Raw genomic sequence first — 22417 nt, 5'->3', positions numbered from 1 at the left:
ACCGATATATTTACCGATATATTTAACCATATATTTTTGCATTTCTAATTCAAACAACGCCAAACTTGGCACTGCACTTACTCCTGCCCGTAGCGAGACACCCGTCAAGTTTGAAATCCATCGGACTTACGGTTTGAGAGATATGCGAATAACAGACACACACAGACTTCAGAATCTCATCCTCCATTCACTGCCATTATAAAGCTTGGAAGAGCCGGATATATTCTAATATAACTCTGATTGTGTTCGTCTAAAAGAAGAAACTCATTTACACCTAGGAAGGCTTGAGTGAGAGTAAATTATGGGGTAATTTTCACTTTTGGGTGAATAACTCTTTAGGTGCCTGGATTAGACCTTAGTTCAATAAGGACATCTATACGCCTTAGTAAACACATGACTGACGTGCATCTGGAGACGAAACAAGGGCTCTGACTTATTTTAAGATCTGCCAGTGCGAGTTGCTTTCTGCCCAAACATGTGTTTTACTCTGGGATTAGTTTAACCCTTTCTAGTCTAGAGAGTCTGATCGCTTCAACAACCATTCTTCTGTATTCCATCAAAACATCACCATCCACAGACTGGTCCCAGTGATACAGCCAGCAGAGGGACCCAGATAACCAGCTCTCACTGGACATCTCTTCCTGATCCAGATATCTGTAAATATGTGGCTTTACTCATTCACACACAGAACTCAATCCACAGTCTCCATCACCTGCACAAGGCTAACTCCAGGGACAACCAGCCACGTGCAAAACAGAGAACGAGTGAGATGGAAAAATGGAAAAATGTGAGGTCACTATTACAAGGAGAGGCAAACAAAGTGGAGAAAAGAGGAAACAGAGACCGATGGGATAGTTAGTGGTTTTCTGAGGCACATGAAACATTTTAGCCAATCTGATTGTTTGTGAAAGAAATGATTTTGATCAGAAGTTGAGTTTCAGCACAGAGCGGCTCTGCTCTCTATCAGGGTAATGAGGACTGACACGGGCGAGAGACACAGCGTTCGCAGGGGGAAGGGAGGGAGAGAGAGAGAGAGAGAGAGAGAGAGAGAGAGGGGGGGTGGGGGGGGGGGCGTCCGACACACACGGCTGTTCATACGCCAAAAGAATGAGTTACTTACTGGAGGAAACTAATCTTTTTACTCATCAAGGATGCAAACAAATCCATTTCAGATAAATGCTGAACTTTCTATTCATCAAAGAATCCTGAGAACACAAATATGTTTTATAATCATAAATGTTTCTTGAGCATCAAATCATCATTAGAATGATTTCTGAAGGATCATGTGACACTGAAGACTGGAGTAATGATGCTGAAAATTCAGCTTATCACAGGAATAAATTACACTTTACTATATATTAAAACAGAGGCGTGAAGTCCGCACACTGAAAATAGCTGCTCCAAATGATTCATTAATAGCACAACGTTTCGACCCTCGGGTCTTCATCAGGCACAACTTTACTACATAGAAAACAGCTGTTTCATTGTATTTCTTTATCAAATGAATGCAGCTTTGATGAGCAGAAGAGACTTCTATTAAATTCTATATATTGAAAACTGGCAAAATAACTTCTACTTGGCCATTAAACACACACTCCTCAATGAGGGTTTGAGGGAAAGGGTTTGTTTTACAACAGCGACTGATAAAGGGAGAAAGAGCTGCAGATCCAGCTGATCAGAACACAAACTCTGGAAGATCCTGGGTGTTTCCGCACTCATCTCGAGCTGATGGAGGAACTGAGGAACCGACGGAGGAACTGAGGAGGAACCGACAGAGGAACTGAGGGAGGAACTGAGGGAGGAACTGATGGAGGAACTGATGGAGGAACTGAGAAGGAACTGATGGAGGAACTGAGGAACCGACGGAGGAACTGAGGAGGAACCGACAGAGGAACTGAGGGAGGAACTGATGGAGGAACTGATGGAGGAACTGACGGAGGGAGGAACTGACTGAGGAACCGACGGAGGGAGGAACTGAGGGAGGAACTGAGGAGGAACTGAGAAGGAACTGACGGATGGAGGAACTGACTGAGGAACCGACGGAGGAACTGACGGAGGGAGGAACTGAGGGAGGAACTGAGGAGGAACTGAGGAGGAACTGAGGAGGAACTGATGGAGGAACTGAGGAGGAACTGAGAAGGAACTGACGGATGGAGGAACTGACTGAGGAACCGACGGAGGAACTGACGGAGGGAGGAACTGAGGGAGGAACTGAGGAGGAACTGAGGAGGAACTGAGGAGGAACTGATGGAGGAACTGATGGAGGAACTGATGGAGGAACTGAGGGAGGGAGGAACTGACTGAGGAACCGACGGAGGAACTGACGGAGGGAGGAACTGACAGATGGAGGAACTGAGGGAGGAACTGAGGGAGGAACTGACGGAGGAACTGAGGAGGAACTGAGGAGGAACTGAGGAGGAACTGACGGAGGAACTGAGGAGGAACTGAGGAGGAACTGAGGAGGAACTGACGGAGGAACTGAGGAGGAACTGACGGAGGAACTGACGGAGGAACTGAGGAGGAACTGACGGAGGAACTGACGGAGGAACTGAGGGAGGAACTGAGGAGGAACTGACGGAGGAACTGATGGAGGAACTGAGGGAGGAACTGACGGAGGAACTGAGGGAGGAACTGACGGAGGAACTGAGGGAGGAACTGACGGAGGAACTGAGGGAGGAACTGACGGAGGAACTGACGGAGGAACTGATGGAGGAACTGAGGGAGATCAAGCGTTCTCAGACCTGGTTGAATGTTTTGAAGTGCAGCTCCTTGTAAAGCGCGTCCCGCTCGTCCAGCTCCACCCATCCAGTGGCCTTTAGCTCCAGCAGAACCTGCTCCCGCTCCGCCGGGGAGAGCCAGTCTGAGGCCTGAGGAACACACAACTGTTCATTACACACACACACACTTACTTACACACACACTTAGGGCGTTTTCACACCTGAAAGTCCGCACCCAGGTCCGAACCAAAGTTCATGTTTTGATGCATTTTATCATTCGGTTAGTTTTGGTTTGGTTTCACATTGCAGTTATGCGAGCGCACTAAAGAACTTTACATGACGTACTTGCGTCCTGTTGTCATCATCTATACGGGCTGCATCTTGACATTGATTGGTTTGGATAAATGGACGTGCGTCTGACCTCAGCGTATTGTCAATTCGGCGGGTAACTTTGACAAGAATAAAAAAAATGACTGCAAGCAATCCTGCGAGAACCACCGGAACCTCCTGCTAAATGTTCTGAAAGTCCGAACCAATAAAGGGCCCCTTAATCTGCAGTGACGGAGGTTCTTGCACAGATTGATTGACTGGTTTATACATGTATATGGCTGGCATAAATATGGTGTGATAAAGCATCACATTAAACTCTTCCCCTGTTTTTCTCTCCATCAGCGTCACAATCATTACAGTTATGAACACATTACTTGGACATCACACCAAACTATGTAGCTCAACATATACTGCCTTTATTTTTTGTTTTAATATAAATGTAATAGTAATTGATTTATAAGCGGAAAAATGAAGCCTACCATTTCTTAGAAAGCACAATAATTACAGTATATTTTTTATACAGTATATAGTGTATTGAGTTCATAAAGGCACTAATTGAGTAAAAACGTCACTTCTAAAGTGAATTAACCCTCTTGTGCCCGTATATAAATGTGTTAAAGCAAAACAGAATATTTAGGCTCCATATTCTACAAAAAGAGCATCATCACATAATCATATCTGTGTAGATGAGCAGAAGTGAGATGATGAATGACAGATCATAGTGATTGAAATGTTTAATCCACACTGTCAAACACAGGTAATCATGTCAATCAGCTCTCAGAAAGACACATTCACACATTAATAAAGATTCTAACAATATTGTGGCTTTTGTTCGTCAGTTTAAAGGGTGTTTGCGCCCCCTGTCGGTCATAACCGGTCATAACAGAGTCATGATGATCGAGATCCGCCGCAGAACAAGATCATGAGTGAGAGAGTGTGTCTGAGAGAGAGAGAGATTGTGTATCTGTGAGTGAGTGTGTTCCTGAGAGAGAGAGAGAGAGAGAGAGAGAGAGATTGTGTATCTGTGAGTGAGTGTGTTCCTGAGAGAGAGAGAGAGAGAGAGAGAGAGAGAGAGAGAGAGAGATTGTGTATCTGTGAGTGAGTGTGTTCCTGAGAGAGAGAGAGAGAGAGAGAGAGAGAGAGAGATTGTGTATCTGTGAGTGAGTGTGTTCCTGAGAGAGAGAGAGAGAGAGAGAGAGAGAGATTGTGTATCTGTGAGTGAGTGTGTTCCTGAGAGAGAGAGAGAGAGAGAGAGAGAGAGAGAGAGAGAGAGAGAGAGAGAGATTGATCTTATTGATCCGCTAGATGGCGCTCGACTCCAGTGGCTAGTTACGGTGGCCGAAAGGTGCAAAAACAAATCACAATAATGAAAACACAATAACAAACGACATTTGCTGTTGGCTTGACTGTCGATATTAATGATTATTTTGAGAATGGGATATTAATGTCTGACACACACACACACACACACACACTGAATGCGGCGATTCGTGTCTACCTTTCTGGGGAACCAGTTGTAGCATTTATTTGATTAGCTCCCAAATACTAGTAACGTTGCAAACCATAGACTACAAAAAACACAAACGCGACTCTCACACTGGTGAGCTCGTGCGTTTTAGTCTACAGCCTTTGATTGGTCGACGCGCTGCCGACGTCACTGCAGTGAAAGAGCGCTCGTTCCTAGTTATTGGTCAAAATGAACATTTCTTACCATTCTCCCTGAACGGCTCTCCGCAGACAGAGAACAGCGGGCTAGTTTAGTGGACACACTCGGCCATCGGCGGCTGGAGGTCAGAGTAAACATTAACCAGCTCATGGCCGCCCTGTGACAGCAGCAGCAGCGCGGGAAACACCGGAGAGAGAGAGAGCTGCCCCGACACCGCCTGAGCAGAATATATTACAGTGCCGCTGATGATGATGATGATGATGATGATGATGATGGCTGTGTTCAGTTCAGTGCTCCTGAGACGTGTAGGCTCCCTCAGTGTATAACACTAGGACTGTAGTAGGCTCCCTCAGTGTATAACACTAGGACTGTAGGCTCCCTCAGTGTATAACACTAGGACTGTAGGCTCCCTCAGTGTATAACACTAGGACTGTAGTAGGCTCCCTCAGTGTATAACACTAGGACTGTAGGCTCCCTCAGTGTATAACACTAGGACTGTAGGCTCCCTCAGTGTATAACACTAGGACTGTAGGCTCCCTCAGTGTATAACACTAGGACTGTAGGCTCCCTCAGTGTATAACACTAGGACTGTAGGCTCCCTCAGTGTATAACACTAGGACTGTAGGCTCCCTCAGTGTATAACACTAGGACTGTAGGCTCCCTCAGTGTATAACACTAGATGAGGACTGTAGGCTCCCTCAGTGTATAACACTAGGACTGTAGGCTCCCTCAGTGTATAACACTAGGACTGTAGTAGGCTCCCTCAGTGTATAACACTAGGACTGTAGTAGGCTCCCTCAGTGTATAACACTAGGACTGTAGGCTCCCTCAGTGTATAACACTAGGACTGTAGGCTCCCTCAGTGTATAACACTAGGACTAGGCTCCCTCAGTGTATAACACTAGGACTGTAGGCTCCCTCAGTGTATAACACTAGGACTGTAGGCTCCCTCAGTGTATAACACTAGGACTGTAGGCTCCCTCAGTGTATAACACTAGGACTGTAGGCTCCCTCAGTGTATAACACTAGGACTGTAGGCTCCCTCAGTGTATAACACTAGGACTGTAGGCTCCCTCAGTGTATAACACTAGGACTGTAGGCTCCCTCAGTGTATAACACTAGGACTGTAGGCTCCCTCAGTGTATAACACTAGGACTAGGCTCCCTCAGTGTATAACACTAGGACTGTAGGCTCCCTCAGTGTATAACACTAGGACTGTAGGCTCCCTCAGTGTATAACACTAGGACTGTAGGCTCCCTCAGTGTATAACACTAGGACTGTAGTAGGCTCCCTCAGTGTATAACACTAGGACTGTAGGCTCCCTCAGTGTATAACACTAGGACTGTAGGCTCCCTCAGTGTATAACACTAGGACTGTAGGCTCCCTCAGTGTATAACACTAGGACTGTAGGCTCCCTCAGTGTTTAACACTAGGACTGTAGGCTCCCTCAGTGTATAACACTAGGACTGTAGGCTCCCTCAGTGTATAACACTAGGACTGTAGGCTCCCTCAGTGTATAACACTAGGACTGTAGGCTCCCTCAGTGTATAACACTAGGACTGTAGGCTCCCTCAGTGTATAACACTAGGACTGTAGGCTCCCTCAGTGTATAACACTAGGACTGTAGGCTCCCTCAGTGTTTAACACTAGGACTGTAGGCTCCCTCAGTGTATAACACTAGGACTGTAGGCTCCCTCAGTGTATAACACTAGGACTGTAGGCTCCCTCAGTGTATAACACTAGGACTGTAGGCTCCCTCAGTGTATAACACTAGGACTGTAGGCTCCCTCAGTGTTTAACACTAGGACTGTAGGCTCCCTCAGTGTTTAACACTAGGACTGTAGGCTCCCTCAGTGTATAACACTAGGACTGTAGGCTCCCTCAGTGTATAACACTAGGACTGTAGGCTCCCTCAGTGTATAACACTAGGACTGTAGGCTCCCTCAGTGTTTAACACTAGGACTGTAGGCTCCCTCAGTGTATAACACTAGGACTGTAGGCTCCCTCAGTGTATAACACTAGGACTGTAGGCTCCCTCAGTGTATAACACTAGGACTGTAGGCTCCCTCAGTGTATAACACTAGGACTGTAGGCTCCCTCAGTGTATAACACTAGGACTGTAGGCTCCCTCAGTGTATAACACTAGGACTGTAGGCTCCCTCAGTGTATAACACTAGGACTGTAGGCTCCCTCAGTGTATAACACTAGGACTGTAGGCTCCCTCAGTGTATAACACTAGGACTGTAGGCTCCCTCAGTGTTTAACACTAGGACTGTAGGCTCCCTCAGTGTATAACACTAGGAATGTAGGCTCCCTCAGTGTATAACACTAGGACTGTAGGCTCCCTCAGTGTATAACACTAGGACTGTAGGCTCCCTCAGTGTATAACACTAGGACTGTAGGCTCCCTCAGTGTTTAACACTAGGACTGTAGGCTCCCTCAGTGTATAACACTAGGACTGTAGGCTCCCTCAGTGTTTAACACTAGGACTGTAGGCTCCCTCAGTGTTTAACACTAGGACTGTAGGCTCCCTCAGTGTATAACACTAGGACTGTAGGCTCCCTCAGTGTATAACACTAGGACTGTAGGCTCCCTCAGTGTTTAACACTAGGACTGTAGGCTCCCTCAGTGTATAACACTAGGACTGTAGGCTCCCTCAGTGTTTAACACTAGATGAGGACTGTAGGCTCCCTCAGTGTATAACACTAGGACTGTAGGCTCCCTCAGTGTATAACACTAGGACTGTAGGCTCCCTCAGTGTATAACACTAGGACTGTAGGCTCCCTCAGTGTATAACACTAGGACTGTAGGCTCCCTCAGTGTATAACACTAGGACTGTAGGCTCCCTCAGTGTTTAACACTAGGACTGTAGGCTCCCTCAGTGTATAACACTAGGACTGTAGGCTCCCTCAGTGTTTAACACTAGATGAGGACTGTAGGCTCCCTCAGTGTATAACACTAGGACTGTAGGCTCCCTCAGTGTATAACACTAGGACTGTAGGCTCCCTCAGTGTTTAACACTAGGACTGTAGGCTCCCTCAGTGTATAACACTAGGACTGTAGGCTCCCTCAGTGTTTAACACTAGGACTGTAGGCTCCCTCAGTGTTTAACACTAGGACTGTAGGCTCCCTCAGTGTATAACACTAGGACTGTAGGCTCCCTCAGTGTATAACACTAGGACTGTAGGCTCCCTCAGTGTATAACACTAGGACTGTAGGCTCCCTCAGTGTTTAACACTAGGACTGTAGGCTCCCTCAGTGTATAACACTAGGACTGTAGGCTCCCTCAGTGTTTAACACTAGGACTGTAGGCTCCCTCAGTGTTTAACACTAGGACTGTAGGCTCCCTCAGTGTTTAACACTAGGACTGTAGGCTCCCTCAGTGTTTAACACTAGGACTGTAGGCTCCCTCAGTGTATAACACTAGGACTGTAGGCTCCCTCAGTGTATAACACTAGGACTGTAGGCTCCCTCAGTGTTTAACACTAGGACTGTAGGCTCCCTCAGTGTATAACACTAGGACTGTAGGCTCCCTCAGTGTTTAACACTAGATGAGGACTGTAGGCTCCCTCAGTGTATAACACTAGGACTGTAGGCTCCCTCAGTGTATAACACTAGGACTGTAGGCTCCCTCAGTGTATAACACTAGGACTGTAGGCTCCCTCAGTGTATAACACTAGGACTGTAGGCTCCCTCAGTGTATAACACTAGGACTGTAGGCTCCCTCAGTGTTTAACACTAGGACTGTAGGCTCCCTCAGTGTATAACACTAGGAATGTAGGCTCCCTCAGTGTATAACACTAGGACTGTAGGCTCCCTCAGTGTATAACACTAGGACTGTAGGCTCCCTCAGTGTATAACACTAGGACTGTAGGCTCCCTCAGTGTTTAACACTAGGACTGTAGGCTCCCTCAGTGTATAACACTAGGACTGTAGGCTCCCTCAGTGTTTAACACTAGGACTGTAGGCTCCCTCAGTGTTTAACACTAGGACTGTAGGCTCCCTCAGTGTATAACACTAGGACTGTAGGCTCCCTCAGTGTATAACACTAGGACTGTAGGCTCCCTCAGTGTTTAACACTAGGACTGTAGGCTCCCTCAGTGTATAACACTAGGACTGTAGGCTCCCTCAGTGTTTAACACTAGATGAGGACTGTAGGCTCCCTCAGTGTATAACACTAGGACTGTAGGCTCCCTCAGTGTATAACACTAGGACTGTAGGCTCCCTCAGTGTATAACACTAGGACTGTAGGCTCCCTCAGTGTATAACACTAGGACTGTAGGCTCCCTCAGTGTATAACACTAGGACTGTAGGCTCCCTCAGTGTTTAACACTAGGACTGTAGGCTCCCTCAGTGTATAACACTAGGACTGTAGGCTCCCTCAGTGTTTAACACTAGATGAGGACTGTAGGCTCCCTCAGTGTATAACACTAGGACTGTAGGCTCCCTCAGTGTATAACACTAGGACTGTAGGCTCCCTCAGTGTTTAACACTAGGACTGTAGGCTCCCTCAGTGTATAACACTAGGACTGTAGGCTCCCTCAGTGTTTAACACTAGGACTGTAGGCTCCCTCAGTGTTTAACACTAGGACTGTAGGCTCCCTCAGTGTATAACACTAGGACTGTAGGCTCCCTCAGTGTATAACACTAGGACTGTAGGCTCCCTCAGTGTATAACACTAGGACTGTAGGCTCCCTCAGTGTTTAACACTAGGACTGTAGGCTCCCTCAGTGTATAACACTAGGACTGTAGGCTCCCTCAGTGTTTAACACTAGGACTGTAGGCTCCCTCAGTGTTTAACACTAGGACTGTAGGCTCCCTCAGTGTATAACACTAGGACTGTAGGCTCCCTCAGTGTATAACACTAGGACTGTAGGCTCCCTCAGTGTTTAACACTAGGACTGTAGGCTCCCTCAGTGTATAACACTAGGACTGTAGGCTCCCTCAGTGTTTAACACTAGATGAGGACTGTAGGCTCCCTCAGTGTATAACACTAGGACTGTAGGCTCCCTCAGTGTATAACACTAGGACTGTAGGCTCCCTCAGTGTATAACACTAGGACTGTAGGCTCCCTCAGTGTATAACACTAGGACTGTAGGCTCCCTCAGTGTTTAACACTAGGACTGTAGGCTCCCTCAGTGTATAACACTAGGACTGTAGGCTCCCTCAGTGTTTAACACTAGGACTGTAGGCTCCCTCAGTGTATAACACTAGGACTGTAGGCTCCCTCAGTGTATAACACTAGGACTGTAGGCTCCCTCAGTGTATAACACTAGGACTGTAGGCTCCCTCAGTGTTTAACACTAGGACTGTAGGCTCCCTCAGTGTATAACACTAGGACTGTAGGCTCCCTCAGTGTTTAACACTAGGACTGTAGGCTCCCTCAGTGTTTAACACTAGGACTGTAGGCTCCCTCAGTGTATAACACTAGGACTGTAGGCTCCCTCAGTGTATAACACTAGGACTGTAGGCTCCCTCAGTGTATAACACTAGGACTGTAGGCTCCCTCAGTGTATAACACTAGGACTGTAGGCTCCCTCAGTGTATAACACTAGGTGATGAAGTGAACATGTTTCAGTGGTCATAACACACCGGGTCCTCCCTCAGTTAAAGGGACAGTTCACCCAAAGATTAAGATTCTGTCATCATTAACTCTCCCTCAAGCGGTTCCAAACCTGTAATTACTTTCTTCTGCTGAACACAGGAAGATGTTTAATGATCTTTACAACGGAAGTGAATCAATTAAACTAACTTTATCTGGACAATAACTTTATTCTAGAGCTGCTGTAAAGCCTAAACACTCTCTGTTCCTGTAATCTCCTGTTATCACTGTAAAGCTGCTGAGAAACATCTGTAATGTTAAAGCGCTGTATAAATGAAGGAGACTCGACTTGAAGAATGTTTGTAATCAATATATATGGATATTAATTAATTACATAAGTAGATTACTATATAGTTCATAATCAAACAAATTGAACGTAATTTCTTTCACTTAATAATAATAATAATAGCCTACTAAGTTCATCATTATTACAACTGAAATATTTGGACCTTAAACCCTTAAATTAACACGTAATAAAGATTATTGTGTAATGTACAGTGCAAATGCGTATAAGATAGTCAGGTGTGTGTATAAACTAATACAGACATTAATGGTCATTATAACGTAGTTCAAACAGCATTCATAACATGATTGTGCAGGAATTGTAATCATGCACAGAGTTAGCCTGCTAGTCTGAGCATCGCTGGGGTCCTGATGGCGAGGGAGGACCCGATTCATCATCATAATGGCGCGAAAATACAATTCATAATCAACGTTAATTATAATACGGTCTGTTGCCCAACACATCTTGCTTTTCAAAAGAAGTTAATTGAAAGATGTTGCATAAAATGTACCCAGCTTATATTAAACTCTCTGAAGTAATGGAGATGGGAGAGAATGCTCTATAATGCTGAGTCTCTGACCGCTGTACGGGCGTGTAGGAGAGAGTTCTGCAGACACTGAGGTGGACGTCATCTAATCCAGTTTATTCAGCAGAAGTGCACTCAATACAGCAGAGCCACGGGTCATCATGTTCTCAACACAAGTGCACTGATCACAGAGGAGTGTGTGTACGGCTGTCACTCACACACACACACACACACCACTGCTGCTCTTACAGGGGGAATCTGCTCACAGCTGCTGGTCCAGGATCAGTTTCCTCTGTTATAACAGTATATTGGTGGATCTGCTGCTGATATATGGTGTTTGCCTCATGAGAGCATCTAACGTTTCTGTTTATAACGTGTTAGCAGTGTTTAGCGAAGCAGCCGATCATTAGCATATCTGCTGAGCTCACGAACGCAGTGGCCAATCAGACGAGATGAAGACAGCAGTGTCCGACTTTAAAATGTTTGAATATTATAAAAGAAACCTGGACCCGTATTTATCAAGCCTCTGAGAATTAATCACAAGAACACCTCAAACCTGCTCCTAAGAGTCAGTTATCCAGCATCTCAGGCTTAATGTGAGTGAAGGACTAGATCTCATCAGTCTTAGAGATGATGCTCTTTGGTTGAGGACGGGCATGGACCAATCACTGGACAGGAACGAGACTAGTGGCTTCAGCAGCGCAGACCTATCACACAATCACAGGAGCCAGAGTCTGTCCGTTCATACACTTCATTTATTCTGCACACACACACACACACACACACACACACACACACACACTCGTCACTCCTGGTGCTCGTGGTCCTGTCCCGGGATGAGCCAGCGGATGCTGTCGGTGCAGAGGATGGCGTAGAGAGTGAAGCCCGATATGAAGAGCACAGAGAACACGAAGAGCCAGTCGATGCTCCTGACGGGAGCCGCGGGAAGAGGACCCACACGGTCGTCCTCCTCGACCGCCTGATCCGGGCTCGCCTCGAAACCTGCAGAGCACAGCCAATCACAGGTGAGCTTCATGCAGGCGGAGCTACATCTCAGCAGCACAGCCAATCACAGGTGAGCTTCAAACAGACGGAGCTACATCTCAGCAGCCGACACTGGGGTCGGGATCGCCCGAGTCTGAACGATTCCCATTCTGCTTATCCATTACATCTTTATATATCATTCACATTTATTACTGCAAAACATGCAACTGTAGCTGAACATCATGAACATCAAGAGTGCATGTGGATGATCCTCATAACACACACCTGTCTGATTGGCTATGAAGGACGTGAGCGTCTCCAGCGTTCGCTCCGTCTGGTTGAACCGGGCCATTGGTTTGGCGCCCTGGAACAGGAGAATATTGGGGACGGCCACGGTCCCGAACCGCGTCGAGAGACTGTGGAGAGAGACACACTCACGGGTCACATGACCGGACACACTCATGGGTCACATGACCGGTGTGAGAGAGCGTCACTGAGACCTGCTGTGCTGGGAGGCGTCGAGCGCGAGGAAATGCATGCTGGGAAACACTCGAGGCAGGGCGTTGAAGTGCGGCGCGAGGCTGGCGGAGAACTGGCACCACGGCGTGTAGAAGAGCACCAGCGAACACTCGGAGCCGTTAGCATTCAGGAGCTCCATCAGGTCCTGTAGGAGGAACACACGTTACTGAGCTGATCGTCTGTCTGTGTGTGTGTGTGTGTGTGTGTGTTTCTTCCAGTGATGTGTCATTCAGTCAGGTTTACACTCCGCCCCTCTAGAGAGCCACGCCCACATATCAACATCCAATCAACATCCATTGCACAGAAACAAGCTCCGCCCTACATTTATTCTTTTATTTATCCCTTGCTTACACTTTGATCACAGGAATAAATTACACTTTACTATATATTATACTATACTATACTATATATGTGTGTGTGTGTGTGTGTGTGTGTGTGGCCAGGGTTTACATTAAGACAGGAGTATGCCTTAATCTAGTTAATCATGCATTTCTTTTCTGTTATTCCACAGCTGATGTGGGCAGTTTTTTATTGCTTGCATTAAAATAATTTTCTCTTGTTTTGTTTTTTTAATTGCAGTCTTTTCTTCCTCAGCTCATCTCCTCCGCTCATGCACTCCTCCACTCATCTCCTCCCTCCTCCACTCATCTCCTCCCTCCTCCACTCATCTCCTCAGCTCATGCACTCCCTCCTCCACTCATCTCCTCCGCTCATGCACTCCTCAGCTCTTCTAGGTGCAGCTGCACACAGTCTGACAGGGTCTAAGAGCCATGGTTTACGCTGGTGACTTTTCTACCTTGAGAGAGAACGTTGAACGAACAACTTAAAAGGGCCTGACAAATCATGACATAAGACTGACATCACTCACAACACACCAATGCATGATCCCTCATGAACAGATATAACTCTGATGTTTGCATACCAGTGTATCATAGGACATCCTTCATGATTAAACATGACGTCTGATGTTTATATACATATACCAACATAACATCGGGTCACATATGCAAATGTAGTCTCAAATACAACAATTTCATTCACTGCTGTGCGTGTTGACGCGGTCAAAAATCACGCGTTTCGTTTAAAGACTTTTGACCCCGATCGCCTTCCATACACCTGAGACGCGTGTGTGACGCACCTGAGACGCGTTGAGCACCTGCACCGCGAAGCGCTGGATCCCGCTGGTGTTCCTCAGGTCGCAGGTCACCTTATAGGTCTTGGCGGCCTCGGTGAAGTTCTGGCTCTGGTTCTGGTTGTGTGTTTCCCCGGTGTCTCGGGCCTCCTCCGGCTGCTCCTCCTCCGCACACGGCTCTCCCAGCACTGACTCCTGCAGTTCCCTGGGGATCAGCTGCTGTATCCCAGCGGGAGAATGAGCCGTTCCCATCACGGCGTCCGCCATCTCTGCCGTGTTAAAGCGCCTCTGAGGCGGCTCGGGGTCCTCCGCCACATCTGCGGGAGAACACACCTCAATCACCGCATTACCTCACCTCACACGGGCTCACCTGACCGCAGCTCAGCAGACACGCGTTATAAGCGGTGTTAGTGTGTTCATACCTGCGCAGGAGAGCCGCACGAGCCCGAAGAGGATCAGCGACAGCGCGAACCCCATCTCGAGTCCAGCGCGCGACTGACGCTAATGTTGATGTTGTGTTTCTGTGACCTCGAAGGGAAAGATTCGACTTCCGGTTCACGACACTTCTACTCGCTTTTTAATCATTTTTTAAAAATGATTATCGTGGCTGTATTACAGGAACTTTTCGTGATAGTGAATCAGTACGTCAATTACAAGCAAATGCTGTCGATTGATATATTTTTTATACAATAATAAAGCAGTTTATTACTTAAAGCCGCACTCAGGAAGATTTTGTGTTATTGTGTAAACTATATACAAAACATAGAATTGTTTAATTCTCTTGATTCCTTCCTGACATGTAAAAGAAAACCCGCACCAGTTGTTGAAATGTATCTATAAATTAAACTTATTATCCGGTAAACATACAGGACTGTGATTGGTTCATCCTCAAAAGCGCGGGGAAAAGTAACATAAAACACGTGACCGCTTCGGTAGCGGCTGCGGGACTTTAATAGTCACTGAAATGAAAATTCACAGTATTATTTAGACACATGTTAGAGGCAACTAATCCCTGTTTCTTTTATGTCAGTCTACTACCCAAAATATTGAGCTCAAAGCAAACAATATCTATAGTTGATGTCAGTTTGTAGGCTACACTATATTTATCTTAGACGTTATTATTAGCCTATTTTATAATTTGCTTATATTTTCTTTACATTTGCACTTTTTTTTGTAAATTTTTTAGGCTACTTCAATAAAATGAAATTCCATTATTCTACTTGTATCGAAATAAAAAAATCAAGATTTCCTCGATTGTAGTTACATTTTAATAAAACATCCACAAACATTCGTATTCTAACTATCACAAAGTATGGAAAATGAAAGAAAAATTAAGAAAAGCCCACGTCACTGATTGTGTGAATGTAACAAATATTAAACACAAACCCTCTTCTCTTCTCTTCACTGCTACTATAGTCACTACTCATCTGAGTCATGTGATACTGAACCAATAAGAACATGTTTACATCACTGCAGCATTCCCACACACCAATATATGAACCATCAGAGCCGGAATCATAAATACAATACAAAAGTAACTATTACAAGACGTGTAATGATTGACATGTGAGATTAAAGAGTGCATGTTTCACGTGTTTCACCTAGAGTCATGCTGTTGAAGGTCTTTGGTGGAGTGCTGGAATGATGAAAATATTGCACTCTTCATTATCGTCTAACTATGTAACTCAAGCTTACTAACAACCCAACATGACATGCAGTGACATTCAGCGTGACCACAGCGCGCCAGAGATGAGCTGTTGGGGGACCGGGGGAGCGTCCTCCGACGGCAGGAGCGCCACTGGCGGAGGGGTTTTCTGGTTCCGGACGGGGAAGCTGCTGAGGAGGAACTGGGGAGCTTGTAACAACATTTTTGGTGTTCTAGACCAGAAGACAAAACAGAAAAAAAAACACAATCAGTTTTCATACAAAAACACACTAAAGTCCCTGATAAACTCACGCCGAATTTCTGTGTCGTTCTTCATATGGGGGTAAAAATGAGTTCAATATGCGTGATCAGTGATTATACTATTAGTGAACATCCTGACGCCGGTGTTTAGATGAATATGTAAATATGTGCTGCTGCTGCGCTTTCCTTTCAATAAAATAAACACATGAAAATGAGAAAACATCAGTTCAGAAAGCATCTGATCATAGTGATGTGGAAATGTTCGTCACATTTATTAGTACAGCACTTTACGCAGTAGATTGCTTTAAAGCAGCAGCTTTCATGCTTTTACTCGCATCTGACCTCGACTGACCGAACAGAAGAAATTAACCGGAGAATATTTACACCACATAGAAGGCGGAGCCTCGGAGACACACCCACATATTACATCATCACCACTGGCCAATGGGAGTTCAGAGTTTCAAACTGTCAATGAACACCAAATGAAGTTTGTTTTGGCCTGATTGTGTCTGAAATGACGTCACACCAGTTTGTTCTTCAGTTTCGCTTGAAGTATATCAGGGCCTTAACAAAATACAGATGGACTGCACTTGGAAAAACACTGACAGAAATACATTAGCAAAACTTTAATTAACATTAAAGGGTTAATTAAATTTTTTTTTACATTATGTCATCATTTTCACACCCTCGTGTTGTTTTAAACTTTCTTCAATGTCACAGATATTTGGCAGAAAGTTCACGGTTCTCTTTTCCTGATCAAGCTCACATTAATCACTGCTTATCGTTGCTCAATCCAGTCATTCCAACAGAAATCTGTGCAATCGGGAGTTTCATGCGAGGATGATAAAGTTCCCCACGCATCATGTTCGCTCATGTTCCAGTTGGTCGCATGAATTCGGCACACTGACCTATAGAAAGGTGCTTGGTTAATGTGACTGCACTTTAACGCGAGATTTCCAAATTTCCGGAGTGCCTCAGGGCTCAGTGCTGGGACCGCTTCTCTTCTCCATCTACATGTCATCACTAAGGTCTGTCATTCAGAAACATGGTTTTCCCATCACTGTTATCATCTAGCTACTGGAGTGCCTCAGGGCTCAGTGCTGGGACCGCTTCTCTTCTCCATCTACATGTCATCACTAAGGTCTGTCATTCAGAAACATGGTTTTCCCATCACTGTTATCATCTAGCTACTGGAGTGCCTCAGGGCTCAGTGCTGGGACCGCTTCTCTACTCCATCTACATGTCATCACTAGGATCTGTCATTCAGAAACATGGTTTTCCCATCACTGTTATCATCTAGCTACTGGAATGCCTCAAGGCTCAGTGCTGGGACCGCTTCTCTACTCCATCTACATGTCATCACTAGGATCTGTCATTCAGAAACATGTTTTTCCCATCACTGTTATCATCTAGCTACTGGAGTGCCTCAGGGCTCAGTGCTGGGACCGCTTCTCTACTCCATCTACATGTCATCACTAGGATCTGTCATTCAGAAACATGTTTTTCCCATCACTGTTATCATCTAGCTACTGGTGTGCCTCAGGGCTCAGTGCTGGGACCGCTTCTCTACTCCATCTACATGTCATCACTAGGATCTGTCATTCAGAAACATGTTTTTCCCATCACTGTTATCATCTAGCTACTGGAATGCCTCAAGGCTCAGTGCTGGGACCGCTTCTCTACTCCATCTACATGTCATCACTAGGATCTGTCATTCAGAAACATGGTTTTCCCATCACTGTTATCATCTAGCTACTGGAGTGCCTCAGGGCTCAGTGCTGGGACCGCTTCTCTACTCCATCTACATGTCATCACTAGGATCTGTCATTCAGAAACATGTTTTTCCCATCACTGTTATCATCTAGCTACTGGAATGCCTCAGGGCTCAGTGCTAGGACCGCTTCTCTACTCCATCTACATGTCATCACTAGGATCTATCATTCAGAAACCTGGTTTATCCCATCACTGTTATCATCTAGCTACTGGAGTGCCTCAGGGCTCAGTGCTGGGACCGCTTCTCTACTCCATCTACATGTCATCACTAGGATCTGTCATTCAGAAACATGTTTTTCCCATCACTGTTATCATCTAGCTACTGGAATGCCTCAGGGCTCAGTGCTAGGACCGCTTCTCTACTCCATCTACATGTCATCACTAGGATCTGTCATTCAGAAACATGTTTTTCCCATCACTGTTATCATCTAGCTACTGGAGTGCCTCAGGGCTCAGTGCTGGGACCGCTTCTCTACTCCATCTACATGTCATCACTAGGATCTGTCATTCAGAAACATGGTTTTCCCATCACTGTTATCATCTAGCTACTGGAGTGCCTCAGGGCTCAGTGCTGGGACCGCTTCTCTTCTCCATCTACATGTCATCACTAGGATCTATCATTCAGAAACCTGGTTTATCCCATCACTGTTATCATCTAGCTACTGGAGTGCCTCAGGGCTTGAGATAGTATTCTAACTTGAATCGAGTCGAGGCTTGGACCCTAAAGCAGTATTCTTTACATCACGACTCAACCAGCGGATTGCAATGTGACACTCAATACTCACACTACAGACTCCTGCGATCTGAATACTGCTATGATACTCTCTTTAGGATTATTACTTATTACATTTTGCATAACACAGAAGGCACAACCGATTAATGTTTGTGTGTGGGATGAGGATGCATTTCAGTAAAGAAGGAAAGGTTGACTTTACTCTTTAGCCGCTTCCTCCTTCAGCGTAGCGTCGGGTCTGTGCATGATGCTGTAGGGGAACGCCGCTCCGCTGCAGGAACCGTAGCTTAGCTTACCCAGCCGAGAAGGGCTCTTGATGCTGCCGGGCGGCCGGCCCGGACTCACCTTATAGCCCGCGGCCTTGGTGGTGCCCAGGGGCCGGCCCGGACTGGTCTTAAACCCAGCGGCTTTAGTGGTGCCCAGCGGTCTGCCCGTGCTGGTTCTGTAACCGGCGGATTTGGTGGTTCCCGCCGGCCGGCCGCGTTTCCCAGACCTCCCAGACGCTCCCTTCTTTTTAGAGTCCCCGCTTCTGTGGTTTCCCTGAGGTCCGGCGGGCCCCTGCGGCAGCCGTGGCTCCTCGCGGCACGAGGGGGACTTGAGGACCGGCGGCGGAGGCAGGTACGCGAAGCACATCTGCCGAGAGCGCTGAGGCGGGGAAGACTGGTAAAACTTGGTGGGGCACAAATCAAAGTGGCTCGGCGACAGCCTCCCGTCCTCCGCTAAACACGAGGGCCGGCCGTCGACGCAGTATTCGCTGCTGCTGGACACCTGACGCATCATCTTCTGTTGACAGACGGGACATGTGTGTGTGACAGAGGCTTTGAGTCTTATTTTGTGTGGCTAAAAAGACTCCATGAAACAGGAAGCTAGGGGGCATATCGAAGGAGTGGGACGGACCCTCTCATTTGATTGGACAGAATTTTACAGAGTGCAAAATGAGTCGTCAATGTTTCTTAAGGCCCATTCACAGCAAGATCTTTAACGTTAACAGATGATATCGTTCTGTTTATTCTCAGTTTTGTCGTCTATCACTTTAAAGGTGACATGTTATGGCCCTTTTCACCAGATGTAATATAAATCTATGGTGTCCCCAGAATGTGTCTGTGAGATTTCAGCTCAAAATCCCCGCAGATCATTTATTATAGCTTGTCAAATTTGCCCATTTTTGTGTGTGTCCCTTTAAATGCAAATGAGCTTTAGCTCCGCCTCCGTTCAGAAGAGGGCAGAGTCTTTAGCTCTGCTTCAGAAACTCCAGCAATAACAAAACAGGCCAATCTCCCTCATCCAGAATCCCAGAATAACCAGTAGCGAGTGCAGCCTTACGGAGAGACTCAGGAAGAGCTTCTGAATGTTAGTGGAGACATTTCTGTAGTTGTTGTGGAGTTACATTGATCATCTCATCATCATGTTGAACTTCTCCACAAGTGTCCACAGTTCCTGAGGTCTTTATAAGACAGCGGTGACATGTTATAATAAGATCCCCTTCTTATGTCAGAAGGGGAGTGAAATCTGATCGGAATATTTTTTGACATGCTCTCAGAGAAAGGCTTATCAAAACACAGTTACTGGGTTTCACTTTTCATGTTTTCTGTGTTGGTAGAAGCACCTGATTATGGCACTTAAACACGGACTAACTCAGATTTTCATGATGTGTCCCCTTTAAATGCTCAAGCTCTTTAAAGCAGGATGGATTCTGATTGGTTGTCAGTGATTTTATCGTTTATCGGCTGGAAGAAAAATGATTCTGAATGTGACTCCAACGATATTATTATTCTGTGCCGTTATCGTTATAGTGGTGTGGACGATTATGAAAAACAATAGGTATTGTTATCGTTATCATTCTTGGTGTGAACGGACCTTTATAATTTATTTTCCTAGAAGGCACATTTGATTATATGTCTGTTTTTTTCTCATTGATATAAATGCATGATATAAATGCATACATGTCAGCTTAAAGTAAACGGTTAAATGGTCAAAGCTCACAGACATTGACTCTCATGTGGATTTCATGGGTTCTTCAAGTGTTTGCTTTAAACTCTTTACAACAGCAGAACTCAAAACATCTTCATATATGTGTGTGCATGAATGAATGCATAGCTTCTGTTTTACAATAGTTAATAAAGACAGATCATGCATAGCTTTAAATGTGACATATTACATTATAAATGCACACAGCTGTTATCTGCACACATGACAAAGCCTCCATTGTTGTCCTCTATATTACTAATAACAGTGACAAAGTCAAAGATACATTTGATTTGATGAAATACACATTTCAGTTCATGCAAACTTACAGAAACATCATTTGTTTGTAAAGAGATGAATGACTGTACCTCGCTTTAATGTCGACAGCGGAACGGAAAGGGTTAAATGTGACATTTCTGTCCCATTTTGGGTGAATTTTGACTGATTATTAGGATCGAAGCCCAGCGAATAAAATCAAAGAGACTGACGTTCACCTTGGTGTTCAGATAATGTGTCAAAGCTTCCTTCCTAATTTTAAGAGATGCTTTAGAAACGAGCGTCAGCCATTGATATTAAATATTAAGAAATCAAAAGGAACACGCGCATGCGCGCTGAGTGCTCGCGCAGTGGATGGAGCTGCACTGAGTTTAGTTCTTCTGCTCGATGGAGATCAATAATGCTGAATCTGTTTTAACTCTCCGCTGTGTGTTTTCACTTCAGCGCTTATAACAGTCTGTCATTATTCAGATGCTCGAACAGGAACGGGAGACACGTGGTACACGGTACTTTCCTCAACGCTGATCAGGATCGACCAATCAGAGTCGCTCATGACTTACTGGACCGAACATTGTTACGAGCTTTGAATAGAGCATTCGTTTTGATTGACAGGTGTCAACCCTTGAACAACCAATCAAACCGTGCACGTCATTATTGTGTTAATGTCGAATCAGAATAAGTTCCTCTTGCAGCGTCTCTTCTGTGATGAGGGCGGGGCTATAACCTGTCACTCACATGAGATCAGCCAATAGCAAACCACCACCATCCTCATAAATACCATGGTACATGAATTTGCTAATTTAGAAGTATCCTGGTAAATAATACTTCTTTTGGAGATTATACTTGACAATCATGTATTCAGTCTAACTAGCTATTTCCTCTGAAACATGGTGAATATCTTATTATCGCCTAACACTCAATTTTGCGCCCACATGACAGAACTGGGAGAGATGCATGAGGTTAACCCTAGAATCATGATCTTATCTAATAGATAACTCTCCCTAACATCTAAAAGATAACTCTCTCTCTTTCTGCAGACGACAGATGGAAAAGTGCAATCCTGACCAAACAAACTGAGATGGAACAAAGAAATACACAAGAGAAAAAAACACTTTATTTCCAAATTAAGTTCACAATTACATGGGATTTTTCTAAAATATTCAACGTGAGCGATGCAAACACTGGGTAAAAACTTCCAGAGATCCAAAGTGTTTGATCAGCTGACGAAACAAAAGCATTGTGGGAATAAGAAAGCCCGCGCTGGTCCGCTCTACAGAACCTTGTACCGGCCTTTGCTGGTCGGCTGGTAGGAGTTTTGCTGGAAGAGACAGACAGACGTACAGTCAGTGAACACATGCTCAGTTATTAATATGACCTGTGTGTAACCTGTGTGTAACTTGTGTGTAACCTGTGTGTAACGTGTGTGTAACCTGTGTGTAACGTGTGTGTAACGTGTGTGTAAGTTGTGTGTAAGTTGTGAGTAACTGATGACGAGTGTGACTGCAGGATGTACCAGGCGTATGAGCTCCTCCTTGATGAGGCGTGTGATCTCTGCTTTGGCCTTCTGCACGGCCAGCTCGTTCGCACCTGTAAACACACACACACACACACACAGGTTTAGTCACTCGTCAGCAGAACGCTCAGGTGTGTGTGAAGCGGCACGTACTCTCGATGGCCAGGTAGATCTTGCGCTCGCCCTCTTTGGGCTCTTTGCCCGGGGGGAAGTACGTTCCTCGTATGGTGATGGCGGCCTCTGAGTACTCTCCGATCCGCTGGAGCGCTTCCTTCGACGTGACCTTCCACCGGGCCGTCTGTGGAGACACAGATCAGTGTTTACACACACACACACACACACACACACACAGACAGAACAGCTCAGAGATCCACTGGTTGACGATCACACGTTGATCTGATTGGTTACAAGGTAGTTTGTGACGTCAGAAACACCAGCGATTTCAAAGCGTGTGTTTGAGACTGTCTTTGGTTCACTGCAGTTTTAAGGAGG

At 45.6% G+C, this 22417-nt stretch overlaps 4 protein-coding genes across 6 annotated transcripts in view; all 4 read right to left on the bottom strand.

Annotated features, from left to right (window-relative positions):
* LOC311276857 (pterin-4-alpha-carbinolamine dehydratase 2) overlaps positions 1–4927 on the bottom strand; it is an 11974-nt gene extending 7047 nt beyond the window's left edge. Inside the window, exons 1-2 of the mRNA XM_084386815.1 lie at positions 4759–4927; positions 2742–2867 (exon numbers count right to left, since the gene is read on the bottom strand). Of these exons, the coding sequence (XP_084242941.1) occupies positions 2742–2867; positions 4759–4863 (231 nt within the window). The 5' untranslated portion in view covers positions 4864–4927. The remainder of the gene's footprint in view (positions 1–2741; positions 2868–4758) is intronic.
* Positions 4928–11220: 6293 nt separating this feature from the next.
* On the bottom strand, positions 11221–14344 carry txndc15 (thioredoxin domain containing 15). Its single transcript, XM_084386805.1, has 5 exons — positions 14182–14344; positions 13766–14076; positions 12609–12772; positions 12394–12524; positions 11221–12126 (listed from the first exon to the last, which is right to left on the bottom strand). Exons 1-5 carry the CDS (start codon positions 14234–14236, stop codon positions 11930–11932), a joined length of 858 nt encoding a protein of 285 aa, XP_084242931.1. The 5' UTR covers positions 14237–14344; the 3' UTR covers positions 11221–11929.
* A 663-nt stretch (positions 14345–15007) lies between these two features.
* Positions 15008–20917, bottom strand: cUnh5orf24 (chromosome Un C5orf24 homolog). Of its 2 annotated transcripts, none has more exons than XM_084386810.1 (3): positions 20505–20917; positions 18374–18954; positions 15008–15637 (listed from the first exon to the last, which is right to left on the bottom strand). In XM_084386810.1, exons 2-3 carry the CDS (start codon positions 18949–18951, stop codon positions 15484–15486), a joined length of 732 nt encoding a protein of 243 aa, XP_084242936.1. In that variant the 5' UTR covers positions 18952–18954; positions 20505–20917; the 3' UTR covers positions 15008–15483. The 2 variants fall into 2 exon arrangements, with proteins under 2 accessions (XP_084242936.1, XP_084242937.1); XM_084386811.1 differs by having other exon boundaries at positions 15009–15637; positions 18374–18951; positions 20505–20872.
* A 587-nt stretch (positions 20918–21504) lies between these two features.
* The window catches only part of ddx46 (DEAD (Asp-Glu-Ala-Asp) box polypeptide 46), a 34600-nt gene continuing 33687 nt past the window's right edge, over positions 21505–22417 (bottom strand). For both annotated transcript variants that reach the window (XM_084386786.1, XM_084386787.1), the window contains exons 21-23: positions 22079–22223; positions 21926–21999; positions 21505–21730 (exon numbers count right to left, since the gene is read on the bottom strand). In XM_084386786.1, coding sequence (XP_084242912.1) covers positions 21683–21730; positions 21926–21999; positions 22079–22223 — 267 coding nt within the window. In that variant the 3' untranslated portion in view covers positions 21505–21682. The remainder of the gene's footprint in view (positions 21731–21925; positions 22000–22078; positions 22224–22417) is intronic.

This window comes from Rutilus rutilus (assembly GCF_951802725.1).
Source record: "Rutilus rutilus genome assembly, chromosome: 18".
NCBI lineage: Eukaryota > Metazoa > Chordata > Actinopteri > Cypriniformes > Leuciscidae > Rutilus > Rutilus rutilus.
Note: the sequence above shows the minus strand (reverse complement) of the source record. Positions and strands in the feature narration are given on the sequence as shown.